Here is a 23,419-nt window from a genome sequence, read left to right as displayed (position 1 = left end):
AGGGGATGACCTGACAGCACTCTCTGTCGGGCAGCTTGACAGCCCGGCACTGACATGTTGCCTCTCGGGCATCATATGGTAGCCCCTGACCTAAATCTGCGATGTCTCTTCCTGCACCGCTTATTCGGCATCTCATTGCCATGCCGGATCCCTTGCAAGCGCTGCAAAAGCCTGCGCGTCCTATCACAGCATGACGACGGCTGCTGAGCAAAAGGTCTTAGCCGACTAACCGTCTCGATGTCTGATTCGGCTGCCTCCTACGGGATCGAAATGGACATGGTGCGTTTCCGGCTTATTTTGCGGGGTGCAATGGGCAAATCTCGACCAAAAAAGACTGCGCTTTACTGTTCAGCCTCCCTAACCCTTCGTGTTGACCAGGGACGGCTGCAGGGACATATCCCTGACACCCTCCAAAAATGTACCCCTGGATTGCCCAGTCCCTCCCCCTTTCCTGGCTCGCCATGAATCAAGCTTGCGGCGTACCTGCATGCCTACATTTTGACCGCCGTGGCGTGAGGACTAGCTATGCCAGGTTCCGGTGCCTGTGCACGCAGGTGAGCGTTTGCCAGTCCTGCCAGTCTTGCCGCACAGCGCGGCCCCAGAACCCTGCGTGGTGTTGGCTCGTTTGACTGCTGCCATTCGTGGCACAGACCCGTCCCCACGGGTCCGCCGTCCGCCTTGGAGGCCGCATCGGACAAAGCTTGGCGATCTTGGACAACCTGGGGGTATCCATGGAGTTCAACGTGGCCTGGCATACCTGCCCAATGCCCATTGACGCCTGTTGCACATCTTTGCATTTCGAGAAGATGTTGTTCATTCGGTACGGTTCACTTGCGGATGATACTACGTGCCGCCGACATTGGCTCCAGCAATTGTCTCAATCAGTCGTGGTGTCTGCTTACGGTGGCCACACTCTCTCAGGCATTCGAGAACATGCAATGCTACGCCTCGCTTGCCTAAATGGGACAAAGTCAGGGGTGACGCGGCGAGCACTTGCAGATCGTGGGGCATTGGCTCCCGTTGAGCGATCAAGGAAAAGCCATGCTTAATCCCGGTCACTCGCAGAAAAATGTTCTACCCTTTTTGTGCCCCCCCGAAACAAGCCAGGAACATCGGGACAGCCTATCATGGCTTTTCATCCGCACTTTTCTGCGATCACCCTCTCATCCCTGATCCCTTAAGCAGATCCATCATGCTTCGCATGTCGGACTCATGGACGCGGCTGTGCGCCCTGACTGGCTGCTGCCCGCAGTCTCTCGCCAAGGTATCCTGACTTCTACACGATCTCGGTTGTCCGAGTGGATACCTGGTCTGGGTCTCGGTCGATCTCATCCACTGGAAGGACTTACACAAACGTACCTCTATAGTAGGGGTGGTGGTCTCCTGAATACGACTAAGCATATGTTTGCCTCCCGTGTTGTTCTCATCTTTATAAAGATGCTCTGTCAACCCGACTGAAGCTCTTCCCTAATCCTCATCATCAACAGTCCTTCCATTGCCACAAGACTTGAGCAGTCGCATTCATTCCTCTGAAGGCTAGCCCTTCTATTCTGCCATTCTTGTTTCTTTCATCTCTCCCGCCTGGTGCATACCGTTCCTTGAACAAAAGAAACCGAGACTATTCGAAACTTTCTGACTACTCGAGTCCTCCTTTGCTGCACATCAATCCTGTAACAAAGCATTGTCAGGTATGCATCCAAGCTTTATCTCCCTCTCAGGTCCAGCATGCTTCGGGACAACCTCGTCCTGCCCCAAGACTGGATAAGTATGTCTCGCAGTTGTTGTCTAACCACATTGATTACAGGACCTCTTATCTACCTTCATAACAACACTCCCTACTAGGCAATTCGTCCGGAACGAAGAGCATTTTTATCCAAGACAAGATGTATTTCACCAAGTCTTTTGCTGTCGCTGCAGCTTGCGGCCTGTCCACTGTTGTGGAGGCCCACATCCTGATGGCCACCCCCGTTCGCGCCACCACGCCTGCAGTGACGAACGGTCCCTTGTTGGCTGATGGCAGCAACTATCCCTGCCAATTGACTTCTGGGCAAACTCTTGCGGGTGAATCAACAAGCATGGCGCTGGGATCAGACCAGCCCCTGAACTTCATCGGGCAGTCTGTTCATGGAGGCGGTTCCTGCCAAGTGTCCATCACGTACGACGAGAACCCGACTGCCAGCAGCACCTGGAAAACAATCACTTCGATCGAGGGTGGATGTCCTGCTCAGAACGCCGCGGGCAATCTGGGTGATGACACATCGGCTACTGAGCCCGTTCCTTACGACTACAACTTCACCCTACCTGACAACATCCCTTCAGGCAAGGCAGTGCTTGCGTGGACATGGTTCAACAAGGTCGGAAACAGGGAAATGTACATGAACTGCGCATTGGTCGATTTGACTGGCGGTTCGGGTACCCAGAGCAACTATGAGGCCCTGCCGGACATGTTCAAGGCCAACATTGACAACGGCTGCGCAACTGTCAGCGACACGGACGTTACGTTCCCGGACCCAGGAGAGAATGTTCAAAAGCTGAACGGCGCAACTGATGCGTTTGCCGCGCCTACCGGCTCTTGCAATGCGGGCAGTTCGAGTGGAGGCTCCGGCTCCGGTGCCAGTGCTACTGGTGGCGCCGGAAGCTCTCCTACCACCTCGGCTGCCAGTTCCGCGGCCACTGCTCCTGCTGGCGGCGTTTTTGCCACAGTTGGAAGCGGCGCAGCCACCACCAGCGCCTCAGCCGCCCCGGCTCCCACCGGATCTAGCTCGAGCGGCTCAAGCTCTGGATCTTCCAGCTCCGGATCATCCAGCTCTGGATCCTCCAGTAGCAGCGGTTCACAGACTGCCGGTTCTGCCTGCACGACTGAGGGAGACTATTCATGTGTGAGCTCGTCCTCTTATCAGGTCTGTGCTTCAGGCACATGGTCAGCTGTTATGTCGGTCGCAGCTGGTACATCTTGCAGTGGCACTGGGGCCAACTTTGAGATTGTTGCCGCTACCGGCAAGTTCAAGATGACCCGGGCTCTCCGTCGTGCCAAGCGTAGTCTTCCATTCCTTGGTTAGAGTACCCTGGTGGTATGCTTGAGCCGTGTTTTCTTTCTCTTTTGAATTTAATTCTCAGCCTCGTTTCCTTCCACAGGGAACAGGCTCATCTTAGGGTCATTTATGGGGGGAGAAAAAGATACCAACATTGGACATTTATGGCGCATGGATCTTTTGAAATTTGGAAATTTTGTCGCAGAATCTTTGGTTGATTACTGCGTAGTGCATACGAAGACATCTGGAAGACTTTTGTAGAAAGTTGAATACATGGCGGTCATGTAAACGAACGAAGATAGACAATGAAGATGATCATGTGTATGTTCATAACTTATTCTCTGCTTGACAAGGCTCCCAGTATGAATTTGCATTGTTTAGTCTTGCCAGTACATGATTAAGGAAAGATGAAATCCATGAAACAAAGCAAGTAATATTGAAGTCGAGTTGTGGAGTTGTCAAATAGAGTTTATGCCTGTTGGTTGTGATTCCCACATATCACAGTCGATCTTATCGATTAGATGGATTAGATTAGATAAGATACCCTACGGCTGGCAATGGCCCCCCAACGGCAGGCAAAGACACGTCTCCACAAGGCGCTAGACTTCACTCGGCGCTAGCTCCAATTTCCTGTGGTCTGGGTGGTTCAGTCTCACGGAGCTAGTTATGTAAGCACCCGCTGGATTTGGCGGCTCGTCCCCCCAGCTTCTCAATTCCCTGCCATCTCAAGCTTTCCCGAAGATTTCAGAACGTGCCTGTCTGGCGCATACTCTAGTCACCCATTCATCATTACCACTCCGTACTTCCAGCAATAACAACCCCACAACATCTCTCCTCCCACAGGTTCCACTCATCAACGCATGTTTTAAAGGAATCCATAGATCTGGAGTCTTGTGGTGAAATGAATGCCACTTGCGCATCTACATTTACCAAGCTCTGTCGCGACTTTTGAGCTTGGTCGCAGTGGAGGGGCCAGGTGCCGCGCGCAGGCAACCCAACCTTTCTGCCAGCAATTGGCTTGCGCTGTCCACCATCAGGCTCGAGGCGCCTCTGTATAGCCATCATCGGCAGTCACGATATCTGAACTCTGATGGAATTCGGCTCGGGGTGGATTTAATCAAGAGCCACCGCGACAATGTCGCAACAACTCCTTGAAGATGTGGTAAAGCGACTTGTCGCGCAGGACAGCGGTCAGTTGCAGAAGCCAACGCGTTGTATATATCGCGTCATTAACTGACCATATGTATATTGCAGAGTCCCGCGCAAAGGCCGAGGCGGCAACGACATTACGCGACAACCTCGACGTTTTCACATCCGGCCCGTCCTACCCAGTCTTCCTGAAGCGGGTCATGCCCGTCTTTATACTCATTCTTAATGGCCCTTGCATATTCCAGAGCACATCAAACGAACAGGTATGTGGACTCGGGCTCACGACCTTAAGTTTTGCTAACCTCATATCTACAGAGGCTCCGGAACACCATTCTCGAGATCCTGCATCGATTCCCTACAGTCCCTGCTGCCGCCGAGCCTTTCGAGCCATACGCGTTGGAAACTGTCGAACTATTGATGAAACTCGTCCGGACAGACAACGAAGAAAATGCAGTCATTTGCGTCAAAGTCGTGTCCGACATCATGCGATTCCAGTCCAAGGTCGTCGCGGGCAAGGTACAGGAGTTTCTGAGCCTGATCCAAGAGCTATTCGAGCAAATGGAGCGGGTCGTGAGGGAGCAGCTTGACAACGAGCCCGCGACCGGGGCAGGAGGACTGCCATCTACCCCAGGAAGCACGCAGACGAATTTCCATCAGCATCAGTCACCCCGACCAGGCTCGCCCACTGCAACGACGACTGAATTCGGCATCGACCAGCCGACCGCTCGGCCGCTGCTCAAGGGAATGCAATCATTCAAAGTCCTCTCAGAGTGCCCGATTATCGTCGTCTCAATATTCCAAGTCTACCGGAACACCGTGCCGCAGAACGTTAAGGCCTTTGTTCCGTTGATCAAGAGTGTTCTGTGTCTACAAGCGAAAGCTCAAGAACAAGCACATACTGAGGCAGCGTCCAAGCACACTGTGTTCACCGGTGTCAGCCCTAATATCAGGAATCGGGCAGCTTTCGGCGAGTTCATCACAGCACAGGTCAAGACGATGAGTTTCTTGGCATATCTACTGAGACAGTACTCACAACAACTGACGGATTTTCTGCCTACTTTGCCGGACATTGTGGTACGACTGCTGAAGGATTGTCCGCGAGAGAAATCGAGCGCTAGGAAGGAACTTCTTGTCGCCATCCGTCATATCATCAATTTCAATTTTAGGAAGATCTTCCTGCCCAAGATCGACGAACTCTTGGATGAAAGGACCTTGATAGGTGATGGACTCACAGTATACGAGAACATGAGGCCGCTTGCATACAGCATGCTCGCAGATCTGATCCACCACGTCAGAGATTCTCTCACCCCAGCGCAGATTAGAAAGACTGTGGAGGTCTACACAAGAAACCTGCAGGACAACTTTCCCGGCACCAGTTTCCAGACCATGAGCGCGAAGCTTTTACTTAATATGGCAGAATGCATTGCCAAGATGGAAAACAAGGAGGATGCTCGACATTTCTTGATCATGATCCTGAACGCTATTGGGGACAAGTTCGCCGCCATGAACCGGCAGTACGCGAACGCTGTCAAGCTGTCCAAAGCATACGCGAAGCAGACAAAAGACCAGGTCCCAGACACATACCTCGCTGATAAGGACGATCCTCCGGACTGGGATGAGGTCGACATTTTCAATGCGATGCCTATCAAAACAGCAAATCCTCGGGAAAAGGGGGCAGATCCTGTCATTGACAACAAATTTCTGTTCAAGAACCTGATGAACGGTCTTAAGAACACGTTCTATCAGCTCAAGGTTTGCAACCCTCCGCACGTCGTCGAGCAGGTGAATGCGCCAGCGCATTGGCAGGACGTTGCATATGGTTTCAGCCCCGAGGAAGTGCAGGTCATTGTCAAACTCTTCAGGGAAGGTGCCTACGTGTTCCGATACTACGAAATCGAGAAGCCCATTGGCGAATCTCAATACCAGTCTGCGGTTGAGTACATGGCAAATTTTTACATGAACTCGAGCAGCAAGGAGGAAAAGGAGCTCTTGGAAACGTTTGCAACTGTGTTCCATTGCATTGACCCAGCTACTTTCAACGAGGTCTTCCAGCAGGAAATTCCCCGCCTCTATGAGATGATATTCGACCATACTGGGCTTTTGCACATACCACAATTCTTCCTAGCTAGTGAAGCGACATCACCAAGCTTCTGTGGCATGCTTCTCAGATTCCTGATGGAACACATCGAGGATGTCGGCTCAGCAGATGTGAAGAAGGCGTCGATACTTCTACGGCTGTATAAGTTGGCGTTCATGGCCGTCACTCTCTTTGCAGCTCAAAACGAACAGGTCCTATTGCCTCACGTTGTGGACATCGTCACAAAGTCCATCGAGTACTCTACCAAGGCTGAGGAGCCAATGAACTACTTCCTCCTCCTTCGTTCATTATTCAGAAGCATTGGCGGTGGAAAATTTGAGCATCTCTACAAGAAGATACTGCCGCTACTGGAGATGCTGCTCGACGTTCTCAACAACCTGCTGAGGGCTGCTAGAAAGCCAGCCGAGCGAGATCTGTATGTGGAATTGTGTTTGACGGTTCCTGCCAGGCTCAGCAATCTGTTGCCTCATCTAAGTTTTCTCATGCGGCCGCTAGTAGTCGCTTTGCGCGCCGGGAGTGATCTGGTCGGCCAGGGTCTACGGACGCTCGAGTTATGCGTGGACAATCTCACAGCGGACTACCTCGACCCCATCATGGCCCCAGTCATGGATGAGTTGATGTCTGCGCTCTTTGATCATCTCAAACCAGCTCCGTATCAGCACTTCCACGCCCACACAACAATGAGAATACTCGGGAAGCTAGGCGGTCGGAACCGCAAGTATATGACAGATGCCATTTCGCTGAGCTTCCAGCAATTTGTCGATGATAGCCCAAGCTTCGATTTGCGGCTACTAGGGTCAAAGAAAGAGAGGCCATTCCCTGTCAACATGGGCATCCAGCTTGCTATCCAGAAGCTTACGGAGGCCCCCAAACAAGTCAAAGGCGGCCCGTCCAAGCAGTTCGATGCTTTCTACAAGGAGAAGGCGTTCCATTTCCTCAAGGCGCAGCTCAAGTTGCGTATTGGCTATGATAACCTGCCCGAGGACCTTCCGAGGCTAGTTCGCCTTCAAGTGCAGGATTTACTGGCCCGAAAAACTGACGCCGACTTCTCGGTCTTTGAGATCTCCGATCGTGGACGCTCAGTTCCCAACAAAGAGGACCAAGATAACGTGCTAAAGCGGCTCATCAAGGCCATGATGTTTGCCAACTCTTTGCCTGACTTCAAGGAGGAATCCATGGCGTTCCTGTTGAATCTTTGCCGCCACTTCGCGATCATCGAAGTAGGCAGAGCCCTTGTGGACTGCAAACGGAGCGCAAGTCCATTTGATGTGAACGCGGGCGAGGGTCCAATGTGTCTAGACACGCGTGTCCTTTCCGATGCAATTCTTGAGTCACTGGCATCCGACCACCCAGATGTCCGCGAAGCCGCTAAACGAGCTATTCAAGAGGTATATGATTCTGCCTCCATAATACTTGGATCCTCGAACAATGTTGGCCGTCTGACATTCTTCCACCATCTTGGCTCGGTCCTCTGTCATGGATGCTACGAAGAAGAGTGGTTCACCAAAGCCGGTGGCTGTGCTGGCATCCGCATACTACTGACTGATGTTGATCTTGGAGACGCGTGGATCACTTTGAAACAGAGTGAATGCATCAAAGCATTACTGTTCGTGGTGAAGGATATGCCACAGGATCTCCCTGAGAATACGAGACGATCTGCACAAGACACGCTGGACATCTTGCTACACAGGATCACGAAAAACATCAAGAAGGAAGATTGCCTGCCAGTGCCGCAGGAGAAGGGTCAGCAGCCACCGAAGCAGCCTCGAATGGCTCACATCTGTAATGTGTTGAATCAAGAGCTCCCACACATGAACAAGCACGTTCGAGAGACCGCCAAACGCTGCCTTGATATCATTGCCAAGGCAGCAGATGCGCAGGTCTGGGAGTTACTTGAGCCTCACAGGGACCGTCTTCTGTCACAGATCTACTCCAAACCACTCCGAGCTCTACCATTCTCGATCCAGATCGGCTACATTGATGCGGTCACGCACTACATGTCTTTGAAGCCTGATTTCGTCAAGATGGATGAAAATTTGACTCGTCTGCTCATGGAATCATTGGCACTCGCTGAGGCAAGCGACGAGTCACTCGCCAACAAAGCCGCCGAGTTTCGGACACATAACTACATCGTGAATCTTCGTGTGTCCTGCATCAAAATTCTCAGCACCGCTATGGATTTCGAGGATTTCATGAAGCCCAGTCAGCCCAATCAGCCAAACAAGGAGAGAACTAGGATCGTCGCAACCTTTTTCAAGTGCCTTTATTTGCATCCCACACCCATCATCGATGCCGCTTACGAGGCACTGAAGACCGTCTTATCCATCAACAACAAGCTACCGAAAGATTTGCTCCAATCAGGTCTCAGGCCGGTTCTGGCCAGCCTCCAAGATGCAAAGAGGCTAAGTCTTCAAGGCCTCAACAACTTGGCGAGGCTTCTCAAACTTCTAACGTCGTACTTTAAGGTCGAGATAGGCACGCGCCTCCTTGACCATGTCAAAAACCTCGCAGATGGCAATATGCTGCAGCAATTGTCTTTCACATTCTTTGAGCAGAATGAGATGATGGAGGTCATCGCAGCTGTCTTCAATATTTTCCACCTGTTGCCGGCTGCAGCAGAAGGCTACAAAGAACGAATCATCGAGACGGCATTGGATCTGGAGGCGAAGCTACGGCGTACGCATCACAGCCCTTTCCGCAAGCCAATCTATAAGTTCCTGAATCGGTATCCACAAGAGATATGGAATTTGCTGTTGAACAAGATCCGCGACATCAAGTACGGACGGTTTTTCGCTCAGGTGCTCCGTCACGCCGACAGTGGTCCACTCCGGGAATTTGCAGCAGCAAATATCCAAGCCTTGGTCCAGGCTTGCAAAGACGTTCCTGTTGACGATCGTCCTGGTAGATCCACCTCCATGATCAACGCCATTACCATGCTCGACGCACTCTGCCAGTATTCTGCTACAGCGTGGATGGCAAACAAGGACGCCCTCGCTTGGTTGAAGCAAGCAGGCAGTGATCTTGAACGACAACTTCGCAACAACGAGGTGATTGGTCCTTTGCGCCTTGCTGCTCATCAAGGTGTAGAACAGGCCACATGGATCATGACCAAATATCTCGAGCAGAACCCCAAAGATCTTGATGCTCTCTTTTCGTTGATCGACTCTGTCACGACTGAGAACGTGAGACCAACACAGAGCCTGTATTCTTATCTGTACAACGGGGTTATTTGCAACGAGTCGGTCGAAGTCTGGAAGTCAATCGTTCTGCGATGTCTTGACATCTATGCGGGCAAGACCGCATGCCAGAAGACTAAACTGTTCTTGTTGCACAACATTGTCAACCCTATTCTGGCCATGGACCTGATGCGCCACTGGGACCAACCTGAGCAACGACCTAATCGTTTGATCGACCGAACCGTCATTGATTCCATCAGCACGAAGATCTGGAAGGTCAGTCTGGCTGATCCCCAGGACGACCTCAGCCAGCCGGGCATTGATCACACGAGGATGGAGGTTCTGCAGCTCTCGGCCTTCCTCATCAAATACCACAACACCATCTTGCAGGAGGCACGCAAAGACATAATCAAGTTTGGATGGACATATATCAGACTCGACGACGTGATCAACAAGCATGCCGCCTACGTCGTTTTGTCCTACTTCATCGCGCACTATGACACACCAGCGAAGATAGTATCTCAGGTGTACTTTTCTCTGCTCAAAAACAATCAGAACGAGGGACGCACGCTTGTTACACAGGCTTTGGAGCTGATGGCGCCAGTCTTGCCGAAGCGATGCGGCTCAATCCAGGCCAACGAGCGAAACGCAGTATGGTCCGCTGCTCCTCGACGCATTCTGTCTGAGGAGGGACAAAATGTTCAGCAAATGACCAGCATCTTTCACTTCCTCGTGCGGCATCCGGATCTTTTCTACGAGACTCGCGACAAGTTCTCCATTCTCATCATTCAGTGTTTGCGAAAAGTGGCGAACTTCCCCAACCCATCGTTTGAGAGCAGACGCCTTGCCCTTAACATGATGTGGCTGATTTGGGAGTGGGAACAGAGGCGAGTCACTGGAAGGACCGCAAGTTCCTTGCGCATGGCGTCCCAATCCCAATCGCCTATTGCCAAGAAGCGCAAACTTGATGAGATATCAAATTCGTCGCCTCCAGCAGTCAGACAGACTGCTGCCGTCGAGAAGACCGAGTATCAGATTCCTGCACCTGTGCGTCAGAAGATGGTCAAATACCTGGTCGAGTTCATTGCCCAGCTGAACGAGCGATACTCTTTGCCATCAAGTAAAGCAAAGGACGCACCAGTCACGGCCAGCCATTCCATATCCACAGAGCTCAACAAGAAGGCGATGACTCTCCTGTACAACCTTTTGCAGCCAGAGTACTGGGCCGATCTCGACGTCGACTTGTTCCCCAACGTCACTGATGTGGTCCTTGCTAGCGATAGGACGACTCAGATCCTCAGTATCGATCCAGAGAACAAAGAGAGGTACGACGAGAAGTTCATTACCAACATCATCAATACGCTTCAAGTGGTGCGCATCATTCTGGATTCAAAGTCAGATGAATGGGTCTTGAAGAATATGAGCCAGATCCAGAAGATTCTTGAGAAATGTCTAAGGTCAGAAAACCCTGAGCTGCAGGATTGTCTTCACTTGGCAGACCCGAAGTACGATGACGGTCGGGAGATTCGAGCGACTGTCAAGAGGATCCTTGACGCTGTGCCCACTGCTGCGGAGGATGTGCAGATGGAAGACGCCGACGCTGAGGGTGAGCCCGAATCCCAAACGTCTGAAGTCATCACTTTCCTCTCCAACATCGGGACGGAGACAATGGCGGCCGCGAATTACGTTGCGGGCATCAACATCCTTTGGTCACTAGGCAATCGACGTCCATCGGCTATCGACCCTCACATTCCAGCCATCATGAAATCATTACAGTCTAAACTGGCTAGGGACCACGTATCTCACTACACCGCCATCAGTCACGAAGGAAACGCACCTCCTCGTGCTCCAGACCAAAATCCGCCTGCCAAGATGGACGACTACGATCTTGAGATCCAGACTGGCTTGATGCTCAAGGCCATTGATGTCACTGCAAAGCGAATGGAGATTCTCGGGGACAATCGTAGGCCGTTCCTCAGCGTCCTGGCTACGCTTGTGGAGAAGTCTTTGCATATACCGCTGTGTGAGAAGATTCTAGACATGGTCGAAGGCTGGATCTTCCGGTCAGAAGGGACGTGGCCTACCCTTAAGGAGAAGACGGCTGTCTTGCACAAAATGTTGACGTTCGAGCACCGCGCCGACACGACGATGCTGACAAAGTACTTGGATCTTGTGCTCCGCATATATGAGGACCCGAAAATAACCAGGACCGAGCTGACTGTGCGTATGGAGCACGCTTTCCTGATTGGTACTCGGGCGCAAGACATCAACATGCGGAATCGTTTTATGGCACTTTTGGACAAGAGTTTGTCCAAGACTGCCAGTGCCCGCTTGTTGTACGTCATCAATACACAGAACTGGGACACATTGGGTGAGACTTTCTGGCTTGCTCAGGCTTCACAACTGCTTCTCGGTTCCGTAGAATCGAACAGCAGCCTTCACTTGCACCACGATGACTTCCGAACCTTGCCTGCCTCTCGACTCTTTGGCAACTATGCAAAGGACTCAAGACAGCCGACTGCAATCTCAGATGACAAGTATGAGGCTTTCATGGCCAATCATCGTCGCTTCATGTCCGAGCTCGGCGATGTCAAGGTTCGGGATATTATAGAACCACTCACACAAATGCAGCATGTTGACTCGAACCTCGGCAAAGAACTCTGGGAGACATTGTTCCCAATGTACTGGTCTGCAACGACGAGGGAGGAACGTGAGGAAATCAAACGCGGCCTGGTGCTGCTGTTGACCAAGGACTACCACCAGCGGCAGCTTGACAAGCGTCCCAACGTGATCCAGGCTTTGCTCAAGGGCGCTGCGAAGGCATCTCCTGAGTGTAGGATTCCTCCACATGTCTTGAAGTACGCGGCTCAGACTTTCGACGCTTGGTACACAGCGCTTGTTCAGCTTGAAGATGCCGCAATCGACCTAGAGGCATCGGATCCACCCACAGTCAGGGAGAGCAACCTGAATGCGCTCGTCGAGATATACGCCAATTTGAAGGAAGATGACTTCTTTTATGGCACCTGGCGCCGTCGCTGTCAATTCTTGGAAACCAACAGCGCTCTGTCCTACGAGCAGAATGGCTTGTGGGACAAGGCTCAGAAGATGTATGAGATAGCGCAGGTCAAGGCTCGCACTGGTGCTCTCCCTTTCTCTCAAGCCGAATACACACTGTGGGAGGACCATTGGGTTCTGTGTGCTCAGAAATTGCAGCAATGGGAGATTTTGCAGGACTTCGCCAAGCACGAGCATCTCCAGGATCTCCTGTTGGAGTGTGCATGGCGCAACACGGAAATGTGGCAATCGCAAGAGAATAGGGATCATATCGATGCCATGATCAAAGGCCTTATGGATGCACCGACTCCGCGTCGATCTTTCTTCCAGGCGTTCATGGCCTTGCGCAAGCTTCACAACAAACAGGAGACTCAGCCAGATTTCCAGAGATATGTCGACGAGGCTATTCAGCTTGCGATACGTAAGTGGCATCAATTGCCGAAGCAGCCTACGCATGCACACGTCCCCTTGCTACAGAACTTCCAGCAACTGGTGGAGTTGCATGATGCCAGTGTCATCTGTACAAGCCTCGCCGGTACGACCCAACAGAACTTGGATGTTAAATCTAGTGAACTTAAATTGCTTCTGGGTGGATGGCGTGACCGACTTCCTAACGTCTGGGACGACATCACTGCTTGGCAAGACCTTGTCACCTGGCGGCAGCACATCTTCGGCCTCATCAACCAGACGTATCTCGGACTTCTGCCTCAACAGGGCCAGAACGCCGGAGGCTCTTCCTTTGCGTACCGAGGATACCACGAAACGGCCTGGATCATCAACCGTTTCGCCCATGTTGCCAGGAAGCACAACTTGGCAGATGTTTGCATCAGCCAACTTGGTCGCATTTATACCCTACCCAACATCGAGATCCAGGAAGCATTCTTGAAGCTGCGGGAGCAGGCCAAGTGCCACTACCAAAACCCCAAGGAACTCAACAGTGGGTTGGAAGTCATCAACAACACCAATCTTGGTTACTTCAGTCCAGGCCAGAAAGCAGAGTTCTACACACTGAAGGGTATGTTCCTCGAGAAACTTAGCCAGAAGGACGAAGCCGACAATGCGTACGGCACCGCTTTGTACTTCGACATCGGAGCAGCAAAGGCATGGGCTGAATGGGGTTACTTCAACGACCGAAAGTTTAAGGACGATCCCGCCGACCTCAATTCTGCCCGCCAAGCACTTACGTCTTACTTACAGGCGGCAGGCAGCTACAAGAACGCGAAGTCGAGGAAGCTCATTGCCAGGATTCTTTGGCTTCTCAGTATGGATGATGCCAATGGAACCATTTCTGCCGGATTCGATGACTTCAAGGGTGACACGCCGACCTGGTACTGGATCACGTTCATTCCTCAGCTACTTACTGGGCTCAGCCATAAGGAAGCAACGCGCGTCCATTCCATACTCTTGAAGATTGCGAGGTCTTACCCCCAGGCTCTCTACTTTCAGTTGCGGACCAACAGGGAGGATATGATGGTTATCAAGAAGAACCATGAGGCCAAGAAGCAAAGGGAAAGACAACAATCGGTGGGCGGGAACAAACCTGCAGGCTCCCCGGCCCTGCAGAGACAAGAGACTCCCAACGCGCCAAAGCAAGAAGGAGAATCGGGCTCACGACCTGCGACTGCCAACGGGGAGGCTAATGCCCAACCTAAGACGGAGGGCGGCGAGACAAATGGCACAGCGGCGACTCCTACCACAGCAGGGCCCAATGGCTCGACACCAGCTCCCGGCGAGCAACAAGCAGAGGCTGGCCAAAAGAAGTTCCCGTGGGAACTGACCGAAGAGATCATGTCCCAGCTCAAGACGGCCTTCCCACTCCTGGCGCTCTCAATGGAGACCATGGTTGACCAGATCCAGAAGCACTTCAAGTGCCCGCCAGACGAAGATGCGTATCGGCTAATTGTAGCTCTCCTTAATGACGGGCTGGCCTATGTCAGTCGCATGCCAACGTCGTACGCCAAGGGCACGAAGCTACCTCAGGCCACAGAGACGAACATCACTCGATTTGCTGAGACGATACTGCCGGCTCACATTCGAAAGACGTTTGAGGCAGATTTTGTGACCTTCAAGCCTACGATGTTCGAATACATCCACAAGTTAAGGAAGTGGCGAGACAAGTTCGAGGAGAAGCTAGACAGACGCAACCCAAAAATGTCTTTAGAGGCTTACACGACGCTCTTGAGTGAGTTCAAGTACCAGAAGTTCGACGAAGTTGAGGTCCCCGGCCAGTACTTGCAGCTCAAGGACAAGAACCAAGACTTCATCCGCATCGAGCGATTCATTCCCACGGTTGATTTGGTTCGAATGATTGGTGTGTCTCATCGGCGACTGAAAATCCGAGGCCACGATGGCAGCATTCATCCCTTCGCGGTTCAACATCCCGCGGCTAGGCACTGCCGCAGAGAGGAGAGGATTGTTCAGTTGTTCCGACAGCTTAACCAGAGGCTGAGCAGGAAAAAGGAAAGCCGTCGCCGCGATTTACAGTTCACCCTGCCGCTGATGGTACCATTGGCACCGCACATTAGGATTGTGCAGGAGGACACGTCTTACATCACACTTCAGGGTATCTTCGAAGACCATTGCAGACGCAACAGCCTCTCCAAGGATGACCCTGTATTGTTCATTATGGACAAACTCCGGGCACTCGGGGAATCTAAAGGGGTAAGTTTTAACTTGAATGTCTCATCTCGAGAACAGATGTCTGACGCATTGGAGCAGAAGACGGGTGAGCATAGCGCTACAGCGCGGCTGGAGATCCAGAACGCCATCCAGGACAAATGGGTGCCACGCACCGTGGCTCTTGACTACTTCCAGAGGTCATATATGGACTATGCCGACTTCTGGTTGTTCAAGCGCCGCTTCTCATACCAACTGGCCGCGCTGACGTTCATGACGTATGTCCTGTTCATCGATAAACGATACCCACAAAAGATACACATTGCCCGAGGCACCGGCAACATCTGGAGCTCCGAGCTCCTGTCGTCCATGACGAACAGTCGGCCCTACTTTGGCACTGCAGAGCCGGTGCCGTTCCGCCTTACACCGAACATACAGACGCTGATGGGCCCGTTGGCCACTGAAGGCGTCTTTGGGTGCTCAATCATGGCGATTGCAAGATGTCTTACGGAGCCCGAGTTTGAGCTTGAGCATGCGCTCACCCTCTTTGTCCGCGACGAGGTCATGTTCTGGTTCACCAGCAGCCACAGAATGGCACACCTTAACGAGGGACATCTGAGGGAGACGGTGCAGACCAACTGCGACCTGATTGTCAAGAGGGCCGTCAGCCTCGCGACGGTCCCTGAGGGAACACTGCCTGCAAACCAGACCGTTATTGACCTCATCAGTAAGGCTGTGAACCCCATTAATCTTGCCATGATGGACGCGCTGTGGCAGGCGTATCTCTAGGCGTGGCCCCGTACTATTCGGAGGTCATGCTTCTGGGTTTGGTATTCTTCAGCGTGCTTGCAAGGTGTTTTTGGTCATGGAAAATTCAGTCTCTGCTATTGGCATCGGCGGTAGAGTCAAGGTTGGGCTTGCTCTGCGGACTATTTGCGGGTTGCTTCAGCCAGGGAAAAGGGGAGAGGCGCTTTGTGGGTATACCACCCAGGTATGATATGTCTGTAGCATTCATTGTACAGGTTACTTGCTTTGGTGTTTCGGACGATATCCAGATTGATTTTTGCATGCGGTTAGTTAATAGTTGGTTATAAGAACCAAATGAGATCATGCGCCGCAATATAAGCGAAGTCACGAGATCAAACCCATCTTGAGTCTCCAATCGTGGTACGAATAGCCCTGCGCGAGGGAGTCATTTCGACAGGTTTTGGAGGGATCCTCGTGTACGAAAAGGCAACTTCCGTGTAGGTCAGAGCAGCCGTGCCAATGTAAGACGGCTATGTGCTAGAGGCCGTGGTACACGCGGACCAACGACCAAACCCCCCATTCTCCAACTCTGGTCCTCGGTAACGACCGCGGCTTCCGAAGTATCTCCTCCCCGCGCTCATCCCCGGACCGGAGGACCCCAAACTCAACGGTTACCGACACCGTCTTCTTCTCCCATCTCCTTCGTCTTTGTTTGTTAATTGGCAGTTTTTAGCGTCTACCTGTAACAAAACAATAGACATACATATATTATTAGTCCCGTGAAGATACGTCGAGGTCGTTCGAAATGGAGAACCAAGTCGCTGTGCCCCGGAAGTTGTGGGAGCATCCAGACCCGAAGAGCACGTTGATGTACGAGTTCATGCAAGACATCAACCGGAAGAGCGGACAAAGTCTAAAGGTATGAAGGATTGCTGCTACTGTCCTTGTCCAATGCTCTGTCCCCCTAACGTCTATAATGGTGAGACCGAGTGTCGTCATTGGAGGACAACACGTGGGAGTACATCTCACTGCTTGGCCCAACTCTGATGTGCTCAAGTGAGCTACCAAGTGGTTGGTAAGAACTTGAAGGCCATATATGCTACCCCGGCTGTAACCACGCCAGTGCGACTCACCTGAGTGCTGACCCTTTAACAAAGACCTTTCGCCAACTCTACGACTACTCCATCAACCAACGTTCAGACTTCTGGTCCCATCTCTTCCAGTTCAGCAACTTCATCTACGGCGGCACTTACAGCCGCGTGGTGGATGAGAGCGCGTCGATTGACCAGGTGCCACGATGGTTCGAGGGCGTGCGCCTCAACTTCGCAGAGAACGTCCTGTACTCGCGGTCGGCCGCGGACCCGCAGGACCACCGCTCCAAGCTGCACAAGGAGGACAGCAGGGTCGCCATCACCGAGATCCGCGAGGGCGGGTCGGAGCTGCGCGAATGCTCGTGGGGGGAGCTCAGGCAGCGCGCCGCGGCGCTGGCGGCGGCCATGTACCACACCAAGGGGGTCAGGCAGGGGGACCGCGTGGTTGTCGTCGCGGCGAACAGCATCGAGACGTTCGTGGTCTGGGTCGCGACCAACTGGCTCGGGGCGATCTTCTCGAGCAGCTCGACGGATATGGGTGTCAAGGGCATATTACAGCGAAGTATCCAGGTGAATCCTAAGGTACGTCCATCTCCTGCAAGGGCTTCAAACTTCCTATACCGTATTGCGAGCTGACAAGGTTACTCAGCTCGTCTTCGTGGACGACGCGGCCCTTTATAATGGCAAGATAGTCGATCTCCGCCCAAAAATGAAAGAAATCGTCGAAGGGATGAAGGAATGCGATGCTCTCACATCACTGATCTCCATCCCGCGTTTCAGCCAGCCGCGGGACATCAACTCCGTGCCCAGGGCGGAGACACTCGCCAGCCTCCTGGCCAGCACCAAGCAGCCGGCACCAGATTTCATCCGCATAGCCTTCCACGAGCCTTCGCTCATCTGCTTCTCCTCGGGGACAACCGGGATGCCCAAGGCCATCACGCACTCTGTGGGCGGCCTGATGGTGTCGTACTTCAAGGAGGGCCGATTGCACGAGGGTCTGGGCCCTGAGACGGTAGGGATGCAGTACACGACGACGGGCTGGATTATGTACCTCGCAAACGCGGGCCTGCTACTGTTTGGGGCGCGTTCGGTCTTCTACGACGGCTCGCCGTTCCAGCCCGACGTCACCGTCCTGATCAAGATCCTGGGCGAGCAGGGCGTGACCAAGTTCGGCACGAGCCCGCGGTGGCTTTTTGAGGTGGCGAAGGCTGGCATGAGTCCGAGGGATATGGTCGACCTGTCCAGGCTGAAGACGGTGACTTGCACGGGGATGGTCTTGTCGGACCAGCTCTTTGAGTGGTTCTATGACAAGGGTTTCCCCAGGCACACGCACCTGGCGAATATGTGAGTTGATCCTTCGCACCGTTCCCTCAGTGTCGCCCTTATCTTCTCGCCGTCGAGGTATGATGATTCAAGAACGTCGGCACTCTTGAGACATTGTCCTACGACTCCAGAGGTAGCCCATCGATCACTTAAACTAGAAACTTACTAACTGGTATCCTCATAGCTCGGGCGGCACTGATCTTGTAGGTCGAAGAGTTCCACAAAGCAAAGTACCATCACTAACTTTCCCACTTTACCCAGGCCGGATGCTTTGGTATCTGCAACCCGCTAGAACCGCTGTACGTCGGGGGGACCCAAGGGCCCTCTCTGGGCACTGATGCCCGTATCTTCGACGCAACGCTGCCGGATGGTCCTGGTAAAGAAGTGCCGCACGGCACGCCTGGGGAGCTTGTGGCCACGGTCGCATTCCCCAATGTGCCCTGCCGCTTCTGGATCGACAAGGAGCCTGTGGCGACTCCGGGGTCGAAGTTTCACTCGGCTTACTTTAATCGCTTCGATCACGTCTGGGCGTAGGTTCTTGTTCTTCCTCAGTCCTTGTCTAGACATATTCCCGCTTCTTCGCTGCGCATGTACCATGCACTTCGAAGACCACTGTAGAAGCAAGCCATACTCACTGACTTCATCACCACCAGACACGGCGATTTCTGCTCGATCCACCCGGTCACGGGCAACATCACGTTCCTCGGGCGCGCAGACGGTGTGTTAAATCCGTCTGGGGTGCGCTTCGGCTCCGCGGAGATCTACTCGGTGATCGAGCGGCGGTTCGCGGACCAAGTTCATGACTCGCTCTGCGTGAGCCAGCGGCGGCCAACGGACCAGGACGAGACGGTGATGCTGTTCCTGCTGATGAAGCCCGGGCACCGGTTCGACACGGCGCTGGTGGCCGAGGTCAGGAAGGCCATCGCGAGGGACCTCTCGAAGCGCCACGTGCCCAAGTATATCTTTGAGACGCCTGAGATACCGGTGAGTCTTTTCTCTCTGATACCCGCATCCACTCGTGTAAGTGTGCGTCTTGGCTAATCGGTCCTGTCTTTCCCAGACGACTATCAACATGAAGAAGGTGGAACTCCCGGTCAAGCAGATCGTGTCCGGCCACAAGATCAAGCCCAGCGGCACCCTGGCCAACCCGCAGAGCCTGGACTTTTACTACCAGTTCGCCAAGGTAGAGGAGCTGGTCGCCCCGAAGGGAAAGTTGTGAAAGACCTAGAACTTGTTAGGGTTTAGATGTCCGTGGTTAGCGCCAAGAGCTACGACGGGCTGTATAAAAAATTACAGCGAGGGCACAAGGCAAGTTGGATGTTGCAGGGCCGATCTGTCGGTACAGAAGATTCGTTCACTAGAGGTTGAGCTAGACATAGAACTCGACGACTGTTCAGTTATTGTGTTGTCAGCTTGCCGCTGTGTACGACAAAGCATAAAAAAATCTGGTGTCCCTCTTGCGTAGCTTGTGCATGGGTCGTGAAACTTTATGAGGATGCGTTCCTATACCATGTTGAATTCTGCGTCTCCTGGGCTGTTTCAGTGAGTGCGCTGGCGATCACCTCTGGTTCAATCTTGCAGTCTGTGACAGTAGCTCTGTATATATCTGCCGCCGCCTGCCGGCCTGTAATGTCAGAGCGTATGAAATGTGCATGGCTTGTGAGCTGCTGATGCACCCTGGTCCTGAGATCATCCTCTAGCACCCACCTCTTTAGGCAGCCTTCGTCTGTTGACAATACCTTTAGCCTGCTGGATAAGCCGATTGACCGTACTGGAGATACACAAAGATCGTCAAGGCTGCTACACTATTAAGCGACGGCGGAAAAAGAAGGCTTGAAGGTTAGACTTTTATTACGAGAAGCAGCTTGAAGCTTCAGGGAATATGTTGAAGGCAAAAGTCGAGAGCGGGTGTTGAATCCTAGGCGCCAACCTACGAATTTGGCGGTTCACGTCATCTGCGAAGTGAAACACGCGAAACATTGTCTGCAATAAGACCGATTGCCTGTCCGGATGTAATCATACCGGCTTGGCCAAAGTATGAGAATCCGCGTGGAAGCCGAAAGCGGCCCACAGCTTGACCGGAGCCGGGACGGGCATGAGGCGGGCGGGAGACCTCTGGTGAGATGCCTGCTGAGCTATTTTTGGATGCCGCCACCGAGGTAGGGCGGCTAGCCAGGGCCGAGAGGGTAGAGCCGCAATCCGGTTCCCTGCCGCATTGCGCGTCAACGCTGATTGCTCAGGGACGAGCGGGTGGCTGAGCAGAGACCACGAGGAACCTCGTCACGCGCGAGTCGAATTGACTTTGTGACTGCAAGTGGAGTAGGCTCGAAGCCGGGCGAGGCGGGAATAAAGCTCGTTGCTCAATCATCACTTTTGCGCGTTGTGCAATGTGGAGACGGGTAGGACATGGTAGTCTACATGGGCCAGTCGCGGGGAGGCCAACCGATCTGAAATTCCGGATGGAATGACGACAGTTGAGATCAAAGCCGAGAGGTAAAATCAGGGTCTCCCGATGATGTTCTGGGGTGTGGGGGTCCCTCCTGTCTGCTGCGTCAGATACGAGTTCTTGGGGCGAGGACCCAACACGTTCGTCATTGTGAGGGGCGGGCGCCCAACGGTCTCGTTGTCAGATCAATTGCTAGCTGTTCGCAGTCTGTTACGAGAATTGTAACCAAGCTGTGTCAAAAGTGAGCAGCCTAGAGTCAGTCAGCGAGCCAGCCAGTCTAGTCAATCAGTCAGTCAATGGGAATGGCAGTGGCTGAGGCCAGGATACGTCAGCTCCCGGGGGGCTCTGCATGTCTGCAAGTTGTCTGCAAGTAGTACAGTAGTCTGTCTATACGCAGGAGGAGGAGCAACAGTCCAGCAGCCGAGCTTTGAAACTTGTTGAGGCTCTCATCAATCAGTCCGAGCACCGCGTTGGCGTTGTTGTTGTCATCGTCCGTGTGTTTGTCGGTTGCCATAGGGACTCGTGCTGATGCATCTCGTAGTCTCATAGTCTGGTGACCCCTTGCTCCCTAGGCCTAGGTAGGAGTGCATTAGCTGCAAAACGCAGAGTCGAATCTGCCTGTGGCGGCACGGCGATTTGACATGAGCTGCAGTGCGACGGACCCATGCCGTGATGCAGCTGCAGGCAATGGTCATCGCACCCCCCAGCCAGCCTGGGTGTCAAGTTGATTGGGTCTGGGCCAGTGATGGTCCGCTTATTTCCCTGTCGACCATCCAGTGAGCAGCGCCTTGTGCCGGGAACCTTGGAAGAATGGGTCGCGCTTTGTGGCTGCGCGGTTTTCCCGCTGTCTCGTTCGCTCCAGTGTGGCTTGGCTGGCTGAGTGCCGGGTCAATAGGAGGAGCAGCTGGAGGAGAAGGAGGAGCAGGAGACCCAAGTCGCGTTGCGTTGCGTTGCCCGTGCTGCTGCGGTGCGGCTGCTGTGCTAAGTGCCAGAGTGCAAGCAAGGAGCAGACTCGTAGACTCCCTCTCCAGACGGGACGACATGGCTCGTGGGTGAGGATGGCTGGGCTTGGCCTCAGCCGTGGCCTCTTTTCCTTCCCCTGCCCTGTCCTGCCCTGCCCCTTCCTTTTCTTGCCTCTTTGACCTCGCGTACCCCCTTCCTGCTCATCCCACCCACCCACCGTTTTTCTCTTCAACGTCAGACTGCAACGAAACCACTCGACTCGACTCGACCTGACCCGACCAGACCACACTTGAACACTCATTGATCGCCTTTGCATTCAACCTCCAACATCTGTATTTCGCACAGTATCGCATCGCATCGCTTTGCCTCGCTTACTCGCCATTCTTTGCCCTGCCAAGTCGAGTGTCTGCGAACCACTGCATTTTTGACTGATAGCACAGCACACCCTGGGTTCACAACTGCGCTAGGCTTGTCTAGACCGCCTGCAGTGGTTCTGGTTCCCCTGCCGACCAACACCAACCACCACCACCAAGCTTCAGACAGCTACAGAAAGCTACTGAGGCACAAATTATCGTCACCTTCACGCGTGGGATTGGCACCGACGAACACGACCATAGAATAGACACAGAACATCACTAGTCAGCAAGATGGGCCTCGAGTTCGACCATGAGAAGATTCCCCTCTACAAGTTGATCCTCCACATCATCCAGATTGTCATATCTGTCACCATCTGGGTCCTCGAGATTATCGTCTTCAAAGGGGGTGATATCAACGGCAACAATGGCTGGACATTTGGAGTGGTGAGTCCGCCTCAATCTCAATCCCAATCGCATGCCCACCAGCAATGCTAATACAATCCTCCGACGCAGTGCTTCCTGTCCGTCCCAGCGTGGATATACCTCATCATGGCCCCTCGATACCCTCGCGCCAGGAGGATAGCCGACCCCAAGGCCATGCTTGTTTTTGACTTTATCTTCGCCATCATTTGGCTGTCTGCATTCGCCACACAAGCTGCCTACAACACAGCCAACGACTGTGGTTCCGCCTGCGGGCCAAGCAAGGCCATCGTCGGCCTGGGTGTCTTTGAGACGTAAGTTGAGCCTAGCCTTACGAGACGGTTGGGAATAGCAAGCTGACAAGACTTCTGTACATTAGTCTCTTCTGGGCCGGCACCACCCTGGTCTCCCTGGCCACCTACCGATACTACAACTTCAACGGCGTCCTGCCCGGCTACGAGACGTCTCGCGGCCCCCGGACAAACAGCATCGACCCGGACAAGGCCGCCTTCTCCACCGCTCCTGCCGACGAGGAGGCCTACGCCCCCGTCGGCATGAACGACCATGACGACGAGCCCGAGTTCAACGCTTCTCCATACGGAGGTAACATGGGTACTAGCTCCACCCGACACGACACGCATGACATTAACCCCTACACCGCCGACACCTCGTACGGTGGTGCAGCTGCCATGCACAACCCATCCTTCGATCACCACAACGAGTACAGCTCTCACACCTCGCCTGCGCCGCCGGCTGGTCACATGTATGCGCCGCCTCCTGCGGCCGCAGACGACTATGATGACAGGCCGGTCACATTCCCATCTGCGGACTACAGCCGGGTACAGTAATGCATCTGCGGTGCTTAGTTAGCGAGCATGACCTCAACGCCCTGTATGGGTCGATGAGCTGTTGTGCAGGCACGTGGGGGCGTTTGCAGCGTTTACGCAC

General features: G+C 53.4%; 4 protein-coding genes across 4 annotated transcripts; all 4 read left to right on the top strand.

Moving 5' to 3' along the window:
* Positions 1-1,883: 1,883 nt before the first annotated feature.
* J7T55_001939 (chitindomain 3) lies at positions 1,884-3,059 on the top strand (the record flags this gene model as incomplete). Its single annotated transcript, XM_053142853.1, has 1 exon — positions 1,884-3,059. The coding sequence occupies one exon, from the start codon at positions 1,884-1,886 to the stop codon at positions 3,057-3,059; it is 1,176 nt and encodes a 391-aa protein (XP_052994391.1).
* Positions 3,060-4,167: 1,108 nt separating this feature from the next.
* On the top strand, positions 4,168-15,914 carry J7T55_001938 (FAT domain-containing protein; the record flags this gene model as incomplete). Its single annotated transcript, XM_053142852.1, has 4 exons — positions 4,168-4,222; positions 4,287-4,444; positions 4,497-15,170; positions 15,228-15,914. The coding sequence occupies 4 exons, from the start codon at positions 4,168-4,170 to the stop codon at positions 15,912-15,914; spliced, it is 11,574 nt and encodes a 3,857-aa protein (XP_052994390.1).
* Positions 15,915-16,677: 763 nt separating this feature from the next.
* J7T55_001937 (cetoacetateligase) lies at positions 16,678-19,505 on the top strand (the record flags this gene model as incomplete). Its single annotated transcript, XM_053142851.1, has 7 exons — positions 16,678-16,791; positions 17,030-17,545; positions 17,613-18,307; positions 18,471-18,489; positions 18,548-18,816; positions 18,940-19,270; positions 19,347-19,505. 7 exons carry the CDS (start codon positions 16,678-16,680, stop codon positions 19,503-19,505), a joined length of 2,103 nt encoding a protein of 700 aa, XP_052994389.1.
* A 2,837-nt stretch (positions 19,506-22,342) lies between these two features.
* On the top strand, positions 22,343-23,319 carry J7T55_001936 (uncharacterized protein; the record flags this gene model as incomplete). The annotated part of the gene is made up of 3 exons (XM_053142850.1): positions 22,343-22,495; positions 22,565-22,785; positions 22,851-23,319. The coding sequence occupies 3 exons, from the start codon at positions 22,343-22,345 to the stop codon at positions 23,317-23,319; spliced, it is 843 nt and encodes a 280-aa protein (XP_052994388.1).
* Positions 23,320-23,419: the final 100 nt, after the last annotated feature.

The sequence above is a fragment of the Diaporthe amygdali genome, assembly GCF_026229845.1.
Source record: "Diaporthe amygdali strain CAA958 chromosome Unknown NODE_12_length_1037015_cov_66_201586, whole genome shotgun sequence".
NCBI lineage: Eukaryota > Fungi > Ascomycota > Sordariomycetes > Diaporthales > Diaporthaceae > Diaporthe > Diaporthe amygdali.
This window is presented reverse-complemented; position numbering and strand designations above follow the sequence as displayed.